At 34.9% G+C, this 19,082-nt stretch overlaps 1 protein-coding gene across 1 annotated transcript in view; it reads right to left on the minus strand.

Moving 5' to 3' along the window:
- Positions 1–17,762, minus strand: part of Dhx36 (DEAH-box helicase 36) — a 40,246-nt gene extending 22,484 nt beyond the window's left edge. The window contains exons 1-9 of the mRNA XM_027933744.2: positions 17,529–17,762; positions 12,633–12,757; positions 11,674–11,908; positions 9,267–9,305; positions 7,476–7,646; positions 5,605–5,684; positions 4,902–4,976; positions 4,599–4,765; positions 3,185–3,266 (exon numbers count right to left, since the gene is read on the minus strand). Of these exons, the coding sequence (XP_027789545.1) occupies positions 3,185–3,266; positions 4,599–4,765; positions 4,902–4,976; positions 5,605–5,684; positions 7,476–7,646; positions 9,267–9,305; positions 11,674–11,908; positions 12,633–12,757; positions 17,529–17,747 (1,193 nt within the window). The 5' untranslated portion in view covers positions 17,748–17,762. The remainder of the gene's footprint in view (positions 1–3,184; positions 3,267–4,598; positions 4,766–4,901; positions 4,977–5,604; positions 5,685–7,475; positions 7,647–9,266; positions 9,306–11,673; positions 11,909–12,632; positions 12,758–17,528) is intronic.
- Between the last annotated feature and the right edge of the window lie 1,320 nt (positions 17,763–19,082).

Below are 19,082 nucleotides of genomic sequence, written 5' to 3' on the forward strand. Positions count from 1 at the left end.
GAATATATAAACCTCCAGACAAACCTTTAGCAGTCAAAATAAAAAATACTAAAGAAACTTTTACCTTCAATTTTAAGTTTGCTCTAAAACAAAAGTTAACTTTAACATGAGTTGAAAATAACAAATAGATTCATATTTTAAAAACAGAAGCTTTCCAAACCTAATTGCATATAAGAATCCCCTGGGGAGCTCATAAAATACAAATTACCAAACCCAATACCTTTTGATTCACATTTAGGTCTGTTAATCTAAGAAGTTTAATTAGTGACCCTGAGAAAATCAGATAGTACATTAAGAGACCAAAGACCCATACTAGACAACTATTTAATTCTGCTCAATGGCAGATCCAGAATCTGCATTCAAGTATACTGTGTGTCAATCTAGTGCTACAATGACTCTAACATGCTATAGTGACTGATGAAAACAGAGGACACATCTGTAAGAATCCTTCCTTCCACTGAGTTCTGAGAAGCATGCCAGATGGAGAGAGATAAAGAAAAACAAACCTACACTTCAACCCCCAAACCTCTCAGAGTTTACCTAAAAAAGGCATCTAAGATGGAATGAGGGGGGTGGAGCACAAGCTCTGGAGTTACACAAAAGTGATGTTGCGGCTCTGCCTCTGACTATCTGTGTGGCCTTACACAAGGTTATAAATCTTCTGGTGCTTTATCTTATTTGAGTGATTGATACTTTTATAGTAGCAATTGGCATAATAATAAAAGTGATAAAGTACAGTGCCTGATATATAAACACCAAAAAAGTATTAAGCCCCTTCACTATTCAGACCTGTAACCTAGAGTCCCCTAAATCTTCAATACATATAGAGGCACTGACATTACTGATCCCCCAATGTTGCTTTCGTACTATCAAGCTATTCCTATTATTCCCTTAGAAATGAATTACTACATGTGCCATGGTGGGAAGTAAGGCACACTGTACAAAGTGGAATTGAGGAACAAGTACCTAGAACATTTATGGACACTAAGGAAAAAAACAAAGAATGGAAGAGCAATTGGCATAATAATAATAATAAAAGTGATAAAATGCCATCTCTCTCATTTTGAACAAGTTCTTCCCTCTCTGAAATATCGATTTCCCTCCTTTCTATTCTGCTTTCATCGTTTCCTTCACTTTCCTAGTCCGTGCTTGATATATGAACTCATTTCCAAAACACATTTTGCTTTTCCCAGACTTTATATAACAGTTCACAGAGCTGTCGAGATATAGGAGTGTACACCAAGTCTTTCCTTGCTTTATGCTTAAAATCTGGCGTTATGCAACACACAGAGTAAAACTTAAATAACTGTTAAATAAATGTCTAGTCAAAATCTAGTTGTCTTTTCTCCATGCAAAATAACTGATGGACCTTTGCTGTTATCTTCCCACTCTCACCTTCTGGTTTTCTCATGTAATGGTGAGCTGAATCATAAATCTATCATTTATTTATTCTGATATTCATTATAGGCCAGGCACTATGCTACTATTAACTAAGATGACAAAATCTTTGATATTGAAAAGCATGAACTCTAGAGCAAAAGGCAAATTCAGAGATAGACTACATGGCAATAACGTAAGTGTTAACAATAGATTCAAATGCTACAGGAAATGAAGATGAAATTTTCCTTAGTCAATAGTTTACAGATGAAAGGATGAAGTAGCAAAGGGAAGGCTAAATGGAGAAAATAACATGTAGCAAAGTACAAAGGCATGAAGAAAAGGCAGGGCCTGGCACATTAGGGAAGGGTGCATTGAGCACTGATAGGGGACGTCTGACAGAGAAAATGAGGCTGAAGAAGAGGATGCAGCCAAAGAGTAAAGGGCTCTGGGATGGAATTTGAGGACTGGGCTTTCCCAATCTTTTTCTTTTGAAGGAATACAAATATAATTGTGTACAGGTTGCTGGGGAAAGTTGGTAGCAGCTAAAAGCCAGTGTCCAGAGTGTTGAGGGCAAGTCAGATGAGCTTTTCTGTTAAAGGCCATGTTAAACCAATAAAGGCTCAGTTTTTCAAAGATAAAATTATAAACAGAAAGAAATCTCTTGTGTAGCAAGAGAAAGCTTACATAATCATATTTATTTTCAGTTGGAACAGTAAAGTCCATAATACCAAAAAAAAAAAAAAAGAACTATTATATTAGCACAGGACAGATTAAGAACCTCCAGTAATAATGAGAAGGGATGTTCAAAAGAAAGACTCATGGTTTGGGTGTGTTGGAGAATAAGTACAAAACCATCTGGAGTAAACTGATTACTCAGCATATAAAGTAGCGGCACATTTCAGTGTATATAAATGCTTGACAAGTATTTGCTCTTTTAATTTAATGTATAGAAAACTGATCAGGAGATAGTATTGTTAACTGTTTTAGGATTAATGTTTTTGTTGTTATTTTTACTGGTGGAAGCTAGGTGGGGATCAAATATACGACAATAACTTGGACTTGAAAAATATGATGTCCAAGGTGTCTGTGGTGCTGCAATACTACTGAATAGAAAAAATTTCAGCATTCAGGAAGACCTTTTCAGTCCTGAAGCTGTAGTGATACAAGTTGTGGAAATAGTCAATTACAATTATGTAAATAGACAGGACTGCAGAAAGAAAACACAAAGCACTGAAAAAGACTTGAGAATCCTGAGGGGATACAATAGTAAAGGGTGGTAGGAAAACCAGAAGAGTGGCACAAACACTAAAGACAGAGGATCCCAAACTCTGCTGCCCAAGGACTTCTAAAACTCATTGATTCCACCAGGTGTGGTGGCACACACCTGTAATTCTAGCAACTTAGGAGGCTGAGGCAGGAGGATCGCCAAGTTCAAGGCCAGGCTCAGCAGCATAGAAGGCCCTCAGCAACTTAGTGAGACACACTAAAATTTTTTTAAAAAGCATGGTGTTCTTGCTCATTGGTAAGACCCTTTGGGTTCAATACCTAGTACAAGAAAAAAAAAAAAAAAGAAAAGAAAAAGATTATGGCTACCAACACAGACTTCGTAATGAAATGAAACAGGCATCTGGATTTTTAAAAACTCCAGGTAATTTGAACATGTAGATAAGTCTGAAAATCCCTGATCCACGGAAAAGTAGAAGGAAGTGGTCACTGCTGAGTATCTAAAACTAACTGAAGTTTGGTATGAGAAAGGTTGCACTCTAGTAGCTATAAGTTTCTTCTATTCCTAATGTTTACTTACCTTATTTTTTCAATAATATCTTCCAAAAGATATTCTACAACCGGAAAAGTAAAACCAGGTATATGTATCATTGGACAGTTACCTATTAAGGCAGACAAAAATAAACATAAATTTGTACTTGAATGTATAGAAATAAAAATAATCAATACACCATAAACTAAGACAATATTCTGAATTTTAAGAAAATGTTCCTATAATATAGCTCTACTCTATTTCCTACAGATCTCACTGTTCTACACGATAACATAAAATATAACATAAGATATAAAAGAAAAGAGCTATTTTAAGCTGAATTCAGAAACTACTACAAGTCTACATTCTCTTTATTATTAAACCAAGATAGTACCACAGAAGAATACATGTTTTACTAAAACCTAGATAAGAAGTCTTACTACTGGTGGCACCCAGAATTAGAGGGGAAAAGGAGTCAAGACCTACTTCAATTTTAAATTGTTACTATTTCAAAATCACTAATTAAAAAAAAAAATCACCACAGTACTGTTATTTAAATGCTTTTTATAGCAAGCAAAACAAGCAGCACACACTCTAAACAAACGCTAAGACAGCAGAGATTAAAATATCCAAGCCACCATTACTACTGCTCTGTCTCTGGCCTGTATCAAATTGAGCCAAGGTCTTCAATATTAGTTGCAGATATCTATTAAAAAAAGACAAAAGGAAAAAAATACCTGCCTCAACTAATCTCATAATGCTTTAAGGATTAACTGGTATGTATTAAGGAAGTTATTAAAAGCCAAAACAAGAGCATTAAATATTGTCACCTACACTGATTCTCTCCCCTTTCCCCTTCTTCCACCACAATTATAAGCAGAAAGGACAATGAACTTAATTTTAAAAGAATGTACTTTATAGCCAGTTGAATCTAATTTTAGATGTTTGTCCTCCCATTAATTATGCAACCATGAATAAGCTACTTTAACTGTTCTGAGTCTGCCTTCTCACTTTTAAAAATGTGAGTAGTAACACTACCTACCATACAAGGTATTATTCAGGTTACTGAAAACAAAGGGTCAAACACACTACCTGACACATTCAGTATTCCCTAACTGATCATTAGTGCTACTGGCCAACTGTCAACCTAGCCACAGAAGAATCACAAACAGATGTTTATAATCTACTATGTCTGTAGTTTGCTTCCATGATACCACCTAAACTGTCTGGTGGTAACATCAGTAACCTGCTGTCACTGATATCAGAAATGCCACCACCATTTAAAAACAGAATATTCCTCTAATCCAAGAAACTAAATGGAGGCAGGGGTGGGGGGCAGTTAAGATATTATTAAAATGCAACAAATTACATGACATGTATTATGACTATACCAATTCTACATTTTTTAAAATTAAATTTAGTGGTTTTCTGGTACCTTTTCTAATAATCAAAGTTTACTCACCAAAATATTCTGAAAATTTCTCAGCATTCAGTGTTGCACTCATCAATATTACTTTTAGGTCAGATCGAAACTGGAGAAGATCTTTAATCACAGTCATTAAAACATCTGACTGTAGATTTCTTTCATGGATTTCATCAAGTACAATATGACTAACACTGGATAAATGCCTACAACAGAAGTGTGAAGTATTTTAACTCAGTATAAAACTTAAAAACACAATTTTTCTTTAACAACCAGCAACATTCAATTTAATAATTACATCTTTTGATAATATTTACAATTTCTCAGTTGAAACATACTCACGGGTCTGACTGGAGCCACTGAAGGATGATTCCTGTTGTACAGTATAAGATAGAACCCTGTTTCCTTGGCAACCGACTGTGGATGAAAGACATAGTTAATAGTTCTGGAGTTTCTTTTCTAATAATTTACTAAGTACCATACAAGTTTAATAGAAAATCTTCATATTTCATATTTAGTTATAACAACACCTACTACAATGGGGACTAATGAGGAATATAATGCCATAATAATAGAGAGAATAACAGAGATTTATATGCCCTAAATTTCTGGTTCAGTGATTGAAAAGTCTAATCATTTAAATAGGTAAAAGGAATCTGAAGTTCCAGAAAAGAGCAAAAGTTCAGTGGGGAGACTGTGGGGTTAGAGTAAGAATATCAAAATCAATAAATAAAGCCAGTCAAGGGAGGGGCCATGAGGTATCAAAAGAATAGGATACCAATTCCTTTGAGGAGAAGTGATGATATTCAACTAAGAAGTCATTTTTCTTATCACTGCATAATGTAAAAGCACATTTTAACATGGCAATTTGGGGGAAAAAAGATGAGTTAGCAGCAACAAGCCAGCTATGCTGCAATGGTTTTAAATGTTAATTCTAACAGTAATGACAAGAATAAAAATGAAAAAAAAATCCCCTTTCTTTTCAATCGCCAGTTTCAACATTTTCACCTAATCTATCTGTACACAAGAAATAAACATTCTTTACCTCTGGAGACGAATTTGGTATCCAGTGCTGTTTCCATTGCCACAAGATTCTGCCCTTTCTGCAGCCACTCTCTCTGCAACCTTTAATTTAAATAAAACAGTTACAAAGAAAATACCATTTCCTTTAGGACAAATGTCCTAATATCCATGAAAAATCGAAGATTGTTGAAAAATAATTCTTTAGATTTTCAGATAAATTTTAAAAAGATATTAAAATCTGAGATAGTTAAATTGTGCATTCCTTTCTTAAAAGCTGTAGACTACCTGATTCTTATATATTCTCTTCATTTATTCTTATAAAGTCCTTTAAAGCCAAACGTTCTTTCATCATTACTTTCAAAATGCTTTTCTATGGAATCCTCTGATAAATTTCTATCTTACCTGACTTTTTTCTACAAGAGTTGGAAATCAAGGTAATTTATCTTTATATTACACAATTCGTAGTTTTTGTTTGGTTTTTATCTTAAAAAAAAAAAAAAACTGTACTGTTTAATTCCTAGTTTTTATGTATAGTTGAAAGGCTTTCAAATGTAAACTCTGGACAAATGTTATTATAATCCAATACTGATATGTGTAACTAAAAGTATCAACAGTCACCTTGTGACAGACCAGTGATAATTTGATGTTAGAAACAGCAAAAGACAATCATTATAATGCTTCAGAAGTAAAACTTTTCAACCAGTATATCCAAAATACACTTAGACCATATTAATCTGCACATCCAAATTCAAACAGATCTTAGAAAACGAAGAAAAAAAATCGAATTAGCATTAATTCCTACTGTCAATATATATTATTAAAAATTTAAGTCCAGCTATATAACTATTACCATTTTTACCATTGTGTGATCTTATGCAATGTACAGGAACATGGCTCTCCCCCAAAATAGTGTGAAGAATGTTGCTCTATTTAAAAAGTACACTATACATTGCTTAAAGGTGTGCTATATTTATCAACAAGTATTGCTATAATAATTGGTAATGAGTCCCTAATCAGAAACTCTTATTAAATTACTTAGAAAATGTGATAACACTATCATAAAACTAAAGACAACCACAAATCTTTATATTTTAAATTTATACACAGAACTACATTATATAACATGAAAATAAACTCACATACTCACTATATATGATAACAAACCCCAAAATGCCTTTTGATACTGGGGATTCAACCCTGGGCCTCTAGCATGCATTCTACCATGGAGCTACATCCCCAAGCCACCCTAAATCTTTAAAGGATACACAACTCATAAATAAGGTTACCTGAAACAACTACACAAAGAACATTAAAAGACCTAAATGTTGTTTGTAAAAACATGTACTTATAACTGTTACTTGTGCTTATCTTATTTAAACTTTGTTTTTACAGATATAAAGAACTCTAGATCACTTAAGCAAACAACATTAACCTGAAAAATTGATAAGCTCCCTCGATAAGTAGATGAATTTGAAAATCACCGACTACTAAAATGTTGCTTCAAAAAAAGGGGGCTTTCCACCTTCAACATTATTCAGTTTAAACCAAGTTGCAAAATTTAAAGCATCTAATGTTGAAGATTATTTGGAGGATTTCATCAATTCTACAAATATTTTACTCAGTTTTCATTCTTGTGGATTTATACTGAAAATTTCCTGGATTAATAATTTATCTTGAATTCATAAATATCTACTATCTATTAGGCAGATGTCATTCAATCTTTTGGCCTTTACTACTAAGTATTTGTCAAGCAAATATGTACTTTCATAGCAACAAATTCTATGCCTAATTAAGAATCACTTCAAACCTTAGAAATTAGTAAGTCCTTACAAAATTACTTAAAGGAGAATAGGAATTAAAAGAGGGAGTTGTAACAGGTGAGAAATTACTTACTGAAATGGCACTAATTCTTCTTGGCTGAGTACAAACTATCCTGCATGCAGATCCTTTTCCTCTTTCAATGTAGTTATCCAAAATGAACTGAGTAACTTGAGTGGTTTTTCCACAACCAGTTTCACCACTTATTACTGTTACTTGATGATTATCAATTAAATTTACCAACTCCTATTTCAAAAGGGAAAATAAGGAATTTTGAGTAAATCTGAAAAGAAACTAATCAAAATCCTACCCGACTGAAAATATAAACATTTTTAACAAACATATTAATGCTTTTTTAAATTTTGTCATGTACAATGCTGGCAGTTTGGATACCTAGATCTTACAATTTTCAAGAAATAAAAAGCATCAAGCTATAAAGCAGAGAGAAGGTACTGCCAAAGAAAAACATGGATAAGAACAGAAAGAAACAGGTCATGAATTCCAAGCATAAGTGTTAACATTAAACTGAAAGCAAATCTCTTGCCTGAGTAACTACTGAGGATATCATGGAATTATAGCATAATTCATCAATATTGTTTAAAGTACTAGGCAAATTTTACACACTGCTTAAGTTATTTTCAGATTATTTCCTTTCAAATAATTAAAATAAAAACAGATTTTAAATATCTAATTAAATGGATAAACTTTAGGTGTCTAGAAAACTCCATCTTTAGGAAGATTTTCCTTAAAAATTTTTGATGTATACTAACATTCTGAATAGTAACATTCACTGTATTAATAAAATCTTCCTGTTACTTCAAAACAAATCATGGGTTATATTTTCAACTACAAAATAATGTTACTTGAAAACTTATGTTTTAAACATTTCTTGTCTAAACCGACCTATTTGGTAAATTGGAAAACACTTCAAGTTTGAATTCTGAAAATATAGTTGGTAAATATAGCGAGTCCATCCTTATCCATTAGTGTTGCATCTGTGAATTCAACCAACTATAGATGGAAAATTTTTGAAAAACTAACTGCATCTATTCTGAACATTTTTTTGTCATTATTCCCTAAATAATATAGTACCAACAACTATTTATAAAAACATTTATATTGCATTAGGAATTATAAGTAATCTGGAAATGACTTAAAGTATACAAGGGATGTGTGTAGGTTATATGTAAATACTGTCCCATGTTATATAAAGGGACTTGAATACTTATGGTATTCATAAAATATCCTGGCACCAATTTTTGTGCAGACCAAGAGATTACTGTACTAAGAAGTGAAATGTAATCTATTCATTCATTCAATAAATATTTACTGGATGGCTGTACAATGCCAGGAGTTTCGCATTATATAATGTTTGGAGTAAAGAAATACAGAATAAACAAAACAGACCCAGTTCTGAAGAACTTACACTGGACTAGGAGGGGAAGACAGTCAGGGAGTAATAAGTGCTAGGAAAAGTAAAAGAAAAATAAATAAGAGTGGGAGGACAGAGAAGGATGGGGTACTTCTTCATTCTATATAAGGTAAATGTGTTATGAAGCATAACAGCTAAAGTAAGTAATGCCTTCACTTTAACTAAAGTGCTTAGTCTTGCATTAAGATCAGGGTATTTATCCAAAGGAAATTATACAAAAAAAATTCTATTTTTTAAACTCCAAAGATTTCAATTGTAGATATAAATGATAAATTTCTAAAAAAACTATTTCATTATCATTTTTTCCTTTAATCCTGCAAAAAACTTTTAAAAAATTACTTCCCTTTAGAAGGTTCATTAACATATTTTTCAACATATAGCTATTTTAAAAAATTGTACTCATGCTACAAATCAAATAGTATAAAGTATTTTACCTTTTGCATTCCATATGAAGGCAGCTTTTCCCTGAAATGCTGAAATTGTAAGAAAAAGTAATTTTTATAAAAGCAATGTATTCAAATTGGAACCACAGTAATAACATAACCTAACCAAATGTGCTAGAATCCAAAAGTATTTTTATTATAACTTGTGTGAGATATTGTAACTTATTTAATTCTCAAATAACCTTCTGATTTATACATTCATCTCAGATTTGATCTGAACATCACATTCTTTTTTCTACTCATCAGTAAACTGTTCACTAATGCAGTAGGCTCTTGATCTGATTTAAAGATTATTTTAGGGTAGATGCCTCTGAGTGTAAAAGAAAACTTCAAAGAAGGAATATACAGTCATTTCAGAACTGTGTTCTTAGTTAATTCAAATACAGCCTGAATGCCTCAAAGGTTTTATTTTATAGGGCTGCCACATCTTTTTATTAAAAAAAAAAACACAAACAGCAATTTGACACAATAAGATACTAAACAAATTTACAATTTGCTGGATTACAACTGAAATACTAAAAAGGAAGTGACTGATTCTTTCATATATTTTCTTTTACTATGAGACAATTTCTGGCTAATTCTGAAAGTTTTTATAGAATCTTATATCCTACTTCATAAAAACACTAAGAAGTACTAAGATTTACATTTAACTAGAGACAGCATATGACATGAACCTCCAGTGGCATAAAAGTAAGTGTTTTAACACTCTCTTAATAAAAGAAACTTGATTTTAAAATAAAGTCAAAATTAGAATTGCCATAGGTAATTAATTACTCCCACACTTGATATAGTCAAGTAATCCTTCCCAGTAGCATAAAAATGACAATGTGATGATTTAAAGTGACTTCAGTGAAGTAATAAGTGACCACTTTTTTGCTGTAGTAATTAAAAAAAATTTCTTGAAGTAACATCTGAAAGTATTAATACCCATTGCATCAAATGTAACCATCTTAATATGTAAGCATGTCCACATTACCCCACTGCACTTCAAACAAGAAATATCCAGATTTGCTTCCCATGTATGTGAATCCTGCTAAAATAGAGAGATACGGCCCAATATTCTTTCCCAAGGCCACCAAATCTTCTGTCTTAAATTTCTGGCTATGGCCAAGCAGTGTGAAGAAAGGGAATGTCTTATTACTCTTCAGAAGATAAGCATAACTAGCATATAGCAAGTAGAAAGTTAATGCTACTTACTTATACAAACCATAAAATAAAGAAAAAATATTGCATATTACCAAGTATTTAAAAACAGTTCTTTGAGAGTCCTTAATTTTTTGTATACATTAAGCCTTTACAAATTGTCTGGGAAATAAAGACAAATTGTTTTTACGTTTTATGCATTTCTTCTTTCTGTTTCAGATCAATTTTCAGTCTTTAAGAACATTTGAGTTCTGTCCACCATACAATAGAAAGCGAGATAACAACCAACTTTCCTTGTTCGTAAGTCTACAAAAGCAGCTAATCTTTTAGCAACAATATTTTGAATTAATTCACCTCAAAATCTTCTCCATCTCCTTAAATCATATTTTTATCTCTTAATAAGAGTTATATGATTTGGCTCATGGACAATCACAGCTTTCAAAAAATCCAATTTTTAACAAAGAAAAATCAATGAATTGATCTTGTCTTTCTCACAGGAGATAGCTGCCTTTCTCAAAAAATGACACATTATTTGCATAAAGATATGTTCCTCAAAATTCCCTCAATATTATATATATATTCACATATACATACATACACACATACACATATATTTTATTACATCTATCTCTAGAATACCCACAAAGCATACATTTGTGTGTGTGTGTGTGTGTGTGGTGTGCTGGGGATGGAACCCAAGGCCTTGTGCATGTGAGGCAAGCACTCTACCAACTGAGCTATATCCTCAGCCCCAAAGAGTACAATTTTATAACTATAAAAGACCTTGAAATGTCTTGCCTAGTATGGAAAGAAAATATTAGAACCACTCAGGGGAACTTCAGTTCTTGTCATAGTTTTATATTTAAAATGTTGGTTAATATATGAACATCACAAAATTTTTTTCATTTATAGAAGGAGATGATTAAATGATCTGAAAACTTCATAATTCTAATCACCTTCACTAAACAGACCTAAGAAGTTAAGAGTGATTTTGTTTTCACTGGCATTAGCATTTCTTAAACATTTCTTCTCACCACACAAGGTTCTGCAGATGAGCTAGGAAACTGTAGGTTACATGTAGTAATTTTTGTTCCCAATGTTTCTTTTTACTACTTGAAAAGCAAAAGATTCCCAGAGAATGGTTTCTTGAGAAATCTCATATATCTACATTGTGTAGCCTATCTTTAACCATTTCTCTCATGTCTAAGGAGAGATCGAAGAGTAAAACTTTTTTCCACGTCTTGCTTTCTATTACCTGCATTTCAATATAACGAGGGTCAGTTTTTTTCTTTTGTAAATCCTCCAGTAACTTTTGGTCTAAGGTTCCATCTGGTTCATTTTCTTGTAAAAGATACTCAGAATCTTGGTCAATGTATGATTTGTCCCTGATCCTAAATGTCTTTTTATCTTGGTTTTTCACTTTCTTTTCCTGGCTGTCAAGTTTCTTCTCTGAGCTTGGTTTTATCTCATCAGAAACTTCAGTACCATATCTACTTTGACAAAATAAAGAGTAAAAACAGGTCAGATGAAAAGACACTCAAGTCCTGGAACAAAACATAATAATGTGCTGTCTAAATATTTCAAAAATCACCAAAACTTAAAGCTTGTATTTTTGCTCTATAAAGCAGTAATGAAATATACTTAGATTCCTGTATAAATTCAGATTTTTCCTCCTTTAAAATAGATACTGTCAGATGAGTTATTCTTTGTGACAATTAAAAACAAATATCCACAAGTTATTCTTCCATAGCAATTATTTTTTTTTTATTTTTATGGACTTGCTGTATTTCATAACTTCATTTTCTTCCTTTCTGAGCTACAAATGGGATACATTATACAGTCTCTGAAATACTTCTAGGTTTCCTCTCAATAATTTAGTTTTTTCAAATTTCTAAAACAGAAGCAATTTAACTTTATGCAGACCTCCCCCACAGAAGAATTAAGAAAATACAAAGTTGATGCACAGGAAATACTAGTACATCTCATATCTATACACACTATGCATTCCCACTGCATGGGTTTCCTATGGGAATAAGCCATCTAATATTTTTCCTCAAAATCTGCCTAATTAACATAAGAAAAATGAATTACTTCAAGAGTAAATTCTACTTATTGAAGAGCCTAATGATATTATATTATCACTATTTTCCAGCTTATGCTATAAAAGAAGTGTTACTCTTTGCCCTTTTTTTAAAAGAACGCTCTTTGTTTTACCCATGATCCTCAGGCGCAAACCAGGATATCTCTGCTTCTGAATCTTTATCATTCTTTGCTTGGACAGAATTTAGCAGCTGCACAATTTGCTCTTCTCGTCGTTCATCCATGTGTACCACAGCTCTCTATTTTGTGCAATGGAAAGAGTGTCTTTATCAATGTAAGAAAGCATGCGCAAAACCATTTGATAACTAAAAAGAAAAATAAAAGCAAAATAACATATGTTCAACAAACACATACAAAAAAGTTAATTATCCATACATGCCCTCTAGCCCAACCCTACTTCCTAGACCTAGTTAATGTTAACATTTTAAATCTATCTTTATAGACCTTTTCTTACCATCTAGTTTTAGAAATAGCTGTAAATATGACTAGGAAAGAAAGCATATTTGTATGCTTCCTCTCATGTACATATGATAGATGTTTTCCTGTCTTAAATTTTCATTTATTAAATTCTAAACGTCCTATCTTAAAAAAAAAAAAAAAAAAGGTGAACACTGGGAAACAATATTTTGGGTGTAATGAGCATCTGAAATTTCTCACACTAAAACAAATATAACTGGGAAATAAGAAGGCTGATCTCCAAGAGGGACTAAATAAAATCGATAAGTACTAATGGAGATGACAAATGCAGTTGTTTCAGAAAACTAAACACCAACTTTGACAAAGATAAGATCCTTGGTAAGCCATGAAAACTTTTAGAAACCTTAAGTATGCATCTAAGAAATTATAGGCCAAGGTAAAAGAATGAATGCCAAACCCAATTTTTGGTGGCAGTCAAAGGATGAGCTAAGCTTGAATTTTAGGCAATGAAGAACTAGACGACTTTAGATAATTAAGAACAGTGAAGTTTCCTAACTATAGTAATCATTAGGCAGATGGAAATATGAACCTTGATCTCTGGAGAGATTTTATGTTTTTAAAGTCATGATATAAATTTTGGAGTGCTCAGCAAAAGGCCAGGAATTGATATTACACAGATACACAAATTTTCTTAATTTAGGAAAAAACACCATCTCCATAGAGACAAGGAAGAACTTTGACAAAGTCTGGCATTGGTGGGTGGCTAAAGCAGAAAAACAAATCAGTACCTGAACATCATCAAACTTCTTAAAAAACAAACAAAAAACCCTCTCTTGAATGCTAAGAGCCATAGCCAAATAGTAATGATGCATGGCATTTTTGGTTGAAGCCAGCAAGCCATTGAGATGATATGATTATGTTAAGATCTGCATTCAAATGGATATTAGACCCCTGCTGTCCACCTTGGCCTGCTACCTTGGAGCTCTAGCAGGACTCCCAAAGAGTTCCCATTGGTTGGGAAAGTGCGGTAGGAGGGAATTCCGGAGGAGGGATTTCCTGTTGGGGTAGTGTGACGCCCCCTGTGTGGTTCGGCATATTTCCCAGGAGAGTGCATGGCATTGGTGGGAGTTTCAGAAACAAAGTTTGTTCCTGCTTGAGTGGCCCGTGATTTTGTGCCCAGCCAGACTGCTGCACTTGAATCCTTCCACCCCAAAAACCACTGCACTATTTTGCTTCCACCACAGTAAAACTGTCGGGAAACACTCCCCTTCTCATCTTTCCTTCTCTGGCCCCACTGCAATCAGGCCACAATCCCTCCACTCAGAGAGGCGATCTCACCATGGTTGCCCATGACCTTGTTAACCAATCTAAGACATTCTCAACTCTCACCTCAGGCCTATGCAGTCTTGCCACTATTAGTTCTTCTTTCATATATACTCTTCTCTCAAATACTGCTCCTGGATTCCAAAAGATTGCCCACCTCCTCATTTCTTCACTTCTCTGACTGCTCTAACCTGGATTCTTTTGCATCCTTCTCTTCCTTGGACCATCTCCTAAATATTTGTGTTCTGTATTTTACAGCCTGAGTGCTCTACAGACCAAAAGCACTGCCATCATCTGGGAGTCTATCAGGAAGGCAAAATCTCTGGCTCCATACCAGTCCTACTTTTTAACAAGGCAGGTAGTTCCTATGCACATTCAAGCTGGAGACACCAACTGTTTACAGAATTCAGGCTTGGGTCCATTCCTCTTCTCAATATTTACTCTCACCCTTCAACTACCACATGTGGACCCATGACCAATCAAATGCTTACCTCTGGTCTAGAATTCTCTAAGCATCAGATGCATTCTGAAATCCTCTTTTTTATGCCCCCATACAGTATCAAATTCACAGTGTCCTTAGCTGAGCCCACCATCTTCCTCCAACAAGCCTGATATCTATATAGTCATAAAAGTGTCATCCATTAATACTGCTGTTCTCATCCTTCCAAATTAAAAAAATAATAATAATACAAAATCATTCAGTGTATCTGCTAAATCATTTCGATATGTCCATTTCTACTTCCAGTAATTCTAATCAAGCTGCCAATCCTTATCTTAATTAGTACAAGGGATACTTAACTGGTCTCCCTACCCCAGGATTACCTCTCTTCAATCCTACATTGCTGAGTGAATTTAAAAAATTTAAAATCCAATCATTTCATTCTTTTATCTCATGTTTCAATGTACTTCCCAGGTTCTAGGAAAAGTCAATAAATTTCAAGTTCTGGCCTAGAAAAATATTAAGTCCAGAACTTTTCAAACTAGTGTTTGTACAATTTTATTAAAGAACCATGATTTGCATTAATGTATTAATTTAAAAATGCAGAAAAAGTGCAAAAACAAAAACACAACAACAAAAACAGAACAATGTGCAGATAATTATTACTTTGTGAAATTTTTGGTTTAAGTATGTTCTGAATTTTAAATTGTAACACATTTCTTTTTGTGTAAAGTGACACACAAGTTTGAAATTCACTGTTCTACCCACCAAACTCTAAGTTCCAGGTTCTTATCTTTGAACATGCTTTTCCTGATCTCTATGCATGCTGTGGCACATACTTCTGCCTCAGTCCAAAAATCCTTACCAAACTCCAGAATCCTGAACACAGAGATAAATACACTTTGCTATAGCTCAGGTTTCATCTTAAGGATTACTGCTTCTCAAAAATCTTCTAAAAAGCTCTAAGTCAAAAGATAACCCATACTGTCCATAACTTAATACTTTAACACTGCACTTTGTCCATACCCCCTAACAATCTCTCTGGTAAAGATGTTCTACACCTTATTAACACCAGGCTTAAGACAATGTCTCAAATTAAATCCTCCATGAACATCTATTGAAAGAACTGTAAGACTCTATTAGCAGAATGCTTTTACTTTGCAATCGCATGGGTTATTTTAAAAGTAAAAGCTATGGGAACTCTAATGAGGAAGCAATCATACCAGGTTGAAGGCAGTCAAAGGCAAAGTTAGAATACACCAACTAAAAAGTATTCATATTTCAAGAATATACACTCATTTCTGATAGCAGAATGATGTGTAATAATAAGAAGCAAAAATAAAATCCATTTACAAAGTCTATAATTACTTCAAATTGGAGACATGGTCTCAGAAAGATAAGCACAGAGAGGGAAACCTGATATGTTGAAGCCAGAATCACGAAGATTCCCAGAAAACATGCTAAGAAGCATCAAAATGTATTAAAATGAGACAGAAATGACTTAGCTTCAGATCTCAAGTTGCAAGCAAGAGAATGAGACAATGAAAATAGCAAATCTTACCTTTTAAACGATCACAACAGTGGTTTAATAGGTCAGTTTAATAGCGTGTAGGAGTAGAAGCTATAAGACTAGTTAGGAGTCTATGAACAGAAAACAAAAAGTGGTCTGATCTATGGTAATTTTTATAGAGATAAGTGGTTGGATCTAGGATGCATTAAAGCTGAGAGCAGATAGATTTGCTAGAATTAGCAGAATGAAAGATATATACCATTTGGCTATAAGTAAATAAACAGTAGTGAGATTTATTAAAATGGAGGTTGGAGGATGGAGCTAAATATCAAGAATTCCATTCATAATATTTTCATGTGAAAATAATAATCAATATTTTTCCTTATTTAACTTTTCATCTGTTTAGGTCTATTTTTTCCAACTACACTATAAAATCCTTAAGTATTGGTGTCTTTAGAGCCCCATAGTAACGTGTAAAACCTTGTTTGAAAAGGGGTTAATAAAAGTTAAATTACTGTGTACATAATTTTAGTTATGACTTAATTCCATTACTTTTCCAATTTCAATATGGCTTATATGTGTTTCTCTGGATTTTCAAAAAAGTTTATTCAACGAACAATTAGCTTTTTTTTTAAGATAAAAATGTGATAAGTTGTGAAGATAAAGCCCCAGAATCATTTCAATGAAAATGACATAAAGAAAAATAGTTCAAAAGATGATTTAATTACACTTTGTATCTAATATAAAAGATGCTTTCCATCAAGTCACTAAAAGTTGTTTTAAGGCCTGTATTAAGCCAACTTTTGTTTAATGAAAAAAATCATGTTTTTATTAGAATGGACACTCAGGAAACTTGATATTTCCTATAGTGCTGGTCTTCAAAATAGTAAACTCTTAAAAAAAAAAAACTTAAGCCAAATCATACATCCTACTTCTTTCACTTCTAGATGCCTAAGTTTCCTTCTTAAAAAGAGGATCAGCTGATCAGAAATTTCCCCACCCCAACATAAAAACAAAAAACTCTGGGTTCATGGCTAATTTTAACGCTGACGAAAACAGCGGGACAATTTCCCTGAACCACCTAGATTTTAAACAGTGCATGGCACTTTCGTCCTACGCAAATGTAGCTAAAATGCACAACGTCGCGACTCCAAACTGAGCCAGGCAAAGCCCTGTACCACAGTGCACAGAGCGCCGCACGCAGAAAACCTGCGCGCACGTGCTCAGCCGGCCCCGCCCACCCGCCCGCCGTGGCTCACGTCACTGCGACGTACGACCCAGCGGCTCGTCGCGAGACCCGCCCGCCCCGCGCTCGGTGTACCTCCTGCCTCTCGGCATCCTTGTTCTTCTGCGTCTGCTTTTTCGCGTACCACAGGCCAATCTCGCGGCCCTTCAGGTGCCCGGGATGCCGGCCGCGGCCGCCCCGCCCTCCCCCACTACCCCCGGGTCCTCGGCTTCCCCCGCGGCCCCCGCCGTAGCCCCCGCCAGAGCTTCGGGATCCCCCGTCGCGGCTCCAGTTCTGATGGGAGTCATAGCTCATTGTCCCGGCGGGCCGCAACGGGTAAAGAGCCGCAACCGCTGGAAATGGCGTCCAGTCCCGGAAGCGGATGTGCGTCCACTTCCGTTCTTGCGCTGGCGCGGGGGGGGGGGGGGGCGGGCCGTGGCGTCACAGGCAGGCGTTTCCGGTGAGGCCTGGCAGCCGCTGGCTGGTCCACGTGGTACCTGCATGAAGTGATTGTGTTGGAGTCCTGCGTGGATTGTGGAGACTACTTGTTATCGTCTGAGTCTAATCAGTAATTTATGTTATAGATTGTAGGTATAAGATGTTGATAAGCAGAGTAAGTAAGATCAGATAAAGTAGGATAATAGAAATGGGCACTACAAGGTGAGCAAACTTCCCTGGTAATAAGTTAGAAGTGAGCATAGAACAGACCTTCATCAGGCAGGAATGGGCCCAGTTATGGGAAGATGCCTCAAGAAGCACTCTAAGTCCGAATTCAAATCAAAAGAGAGTTTTATTTACTTGGCCGGGGATTGTCACTCACTGCAGAGACAAGCTCTGTGGGAGGACAGCAGCTTTCTGGTCCATGGAAGGAGAATATAAGCACAAGAACCACAACTCAGTGACTTGCTTATTGTCATGTAAGCTAGCCAATCATAGACTTAATTACTAAATTAAAACATTAATAAGTGGGACCTGTGGGCTCTAGGCAGGAATGGAATTTACCAATCAGCAAGTGAGAAACTGATGTGACTCCATTTTTTAAAATAAATAAATAACAGCAGCTTCTACCTCAAGGCCTGTCCTAAGGAAGGGGGCGTGACCCTTACCTTGGAAAAACCCACAGAGCACTCTTAAGCACATAACCCACCCTGCTAAGTTGTTTGTCTGTAAATAACAGGAGAGGTCTGCAGCACCAGGTGTCCCTGACTCAGTTAGGCTAGGTGAGGACCCATAGCAATCCCCCTAGCAACCTCCAATCAGCATGAGACAGGGAAAATACCTGGAATGCCAGATGACCCCCTAGTAGTTTATGGTGGTTGATATGTTGGGAAACCATGTAGTTTAGCATGCCTCTTGGCCTAAACCAATCAGTTCAAACGAATCCCCCTATTGTACTAACCAATCACACCTACCCAACTTGTTCCCGCCATTGAATGTGCTAATCAATGATAAGAGTTGTTGTTTGATTTTCCGGAGGTATGGAATGATTTGCTGTGTGATGTTGTGACTCATAGAGTATTCCCCCCAAACCTATAAAATCTCACTGAACAAAGGACCAGGACTTACTCCCTGGTACCGCTGCATCAAGAATGGTTGTGAGTCCAGGCTCAAGCTTGCAATAAAGACTCTTGTGTGATTGCATCGGATTCG

This window comes from Marmota flaviventris, chromosome 8 (assembly GCF_047511675.1).
Source record: "Marmota flaviventris isolate mMarFla1 chromosome 8, mMarFla1.hap1, whole genome shotgun sequence".
Classification (NCBI taxonomy): Eukaryota; Metazoa; Chordata; class Mammalia; order Rodentia; family Sciuridae; genus Marmota; species Marmota flaviventris.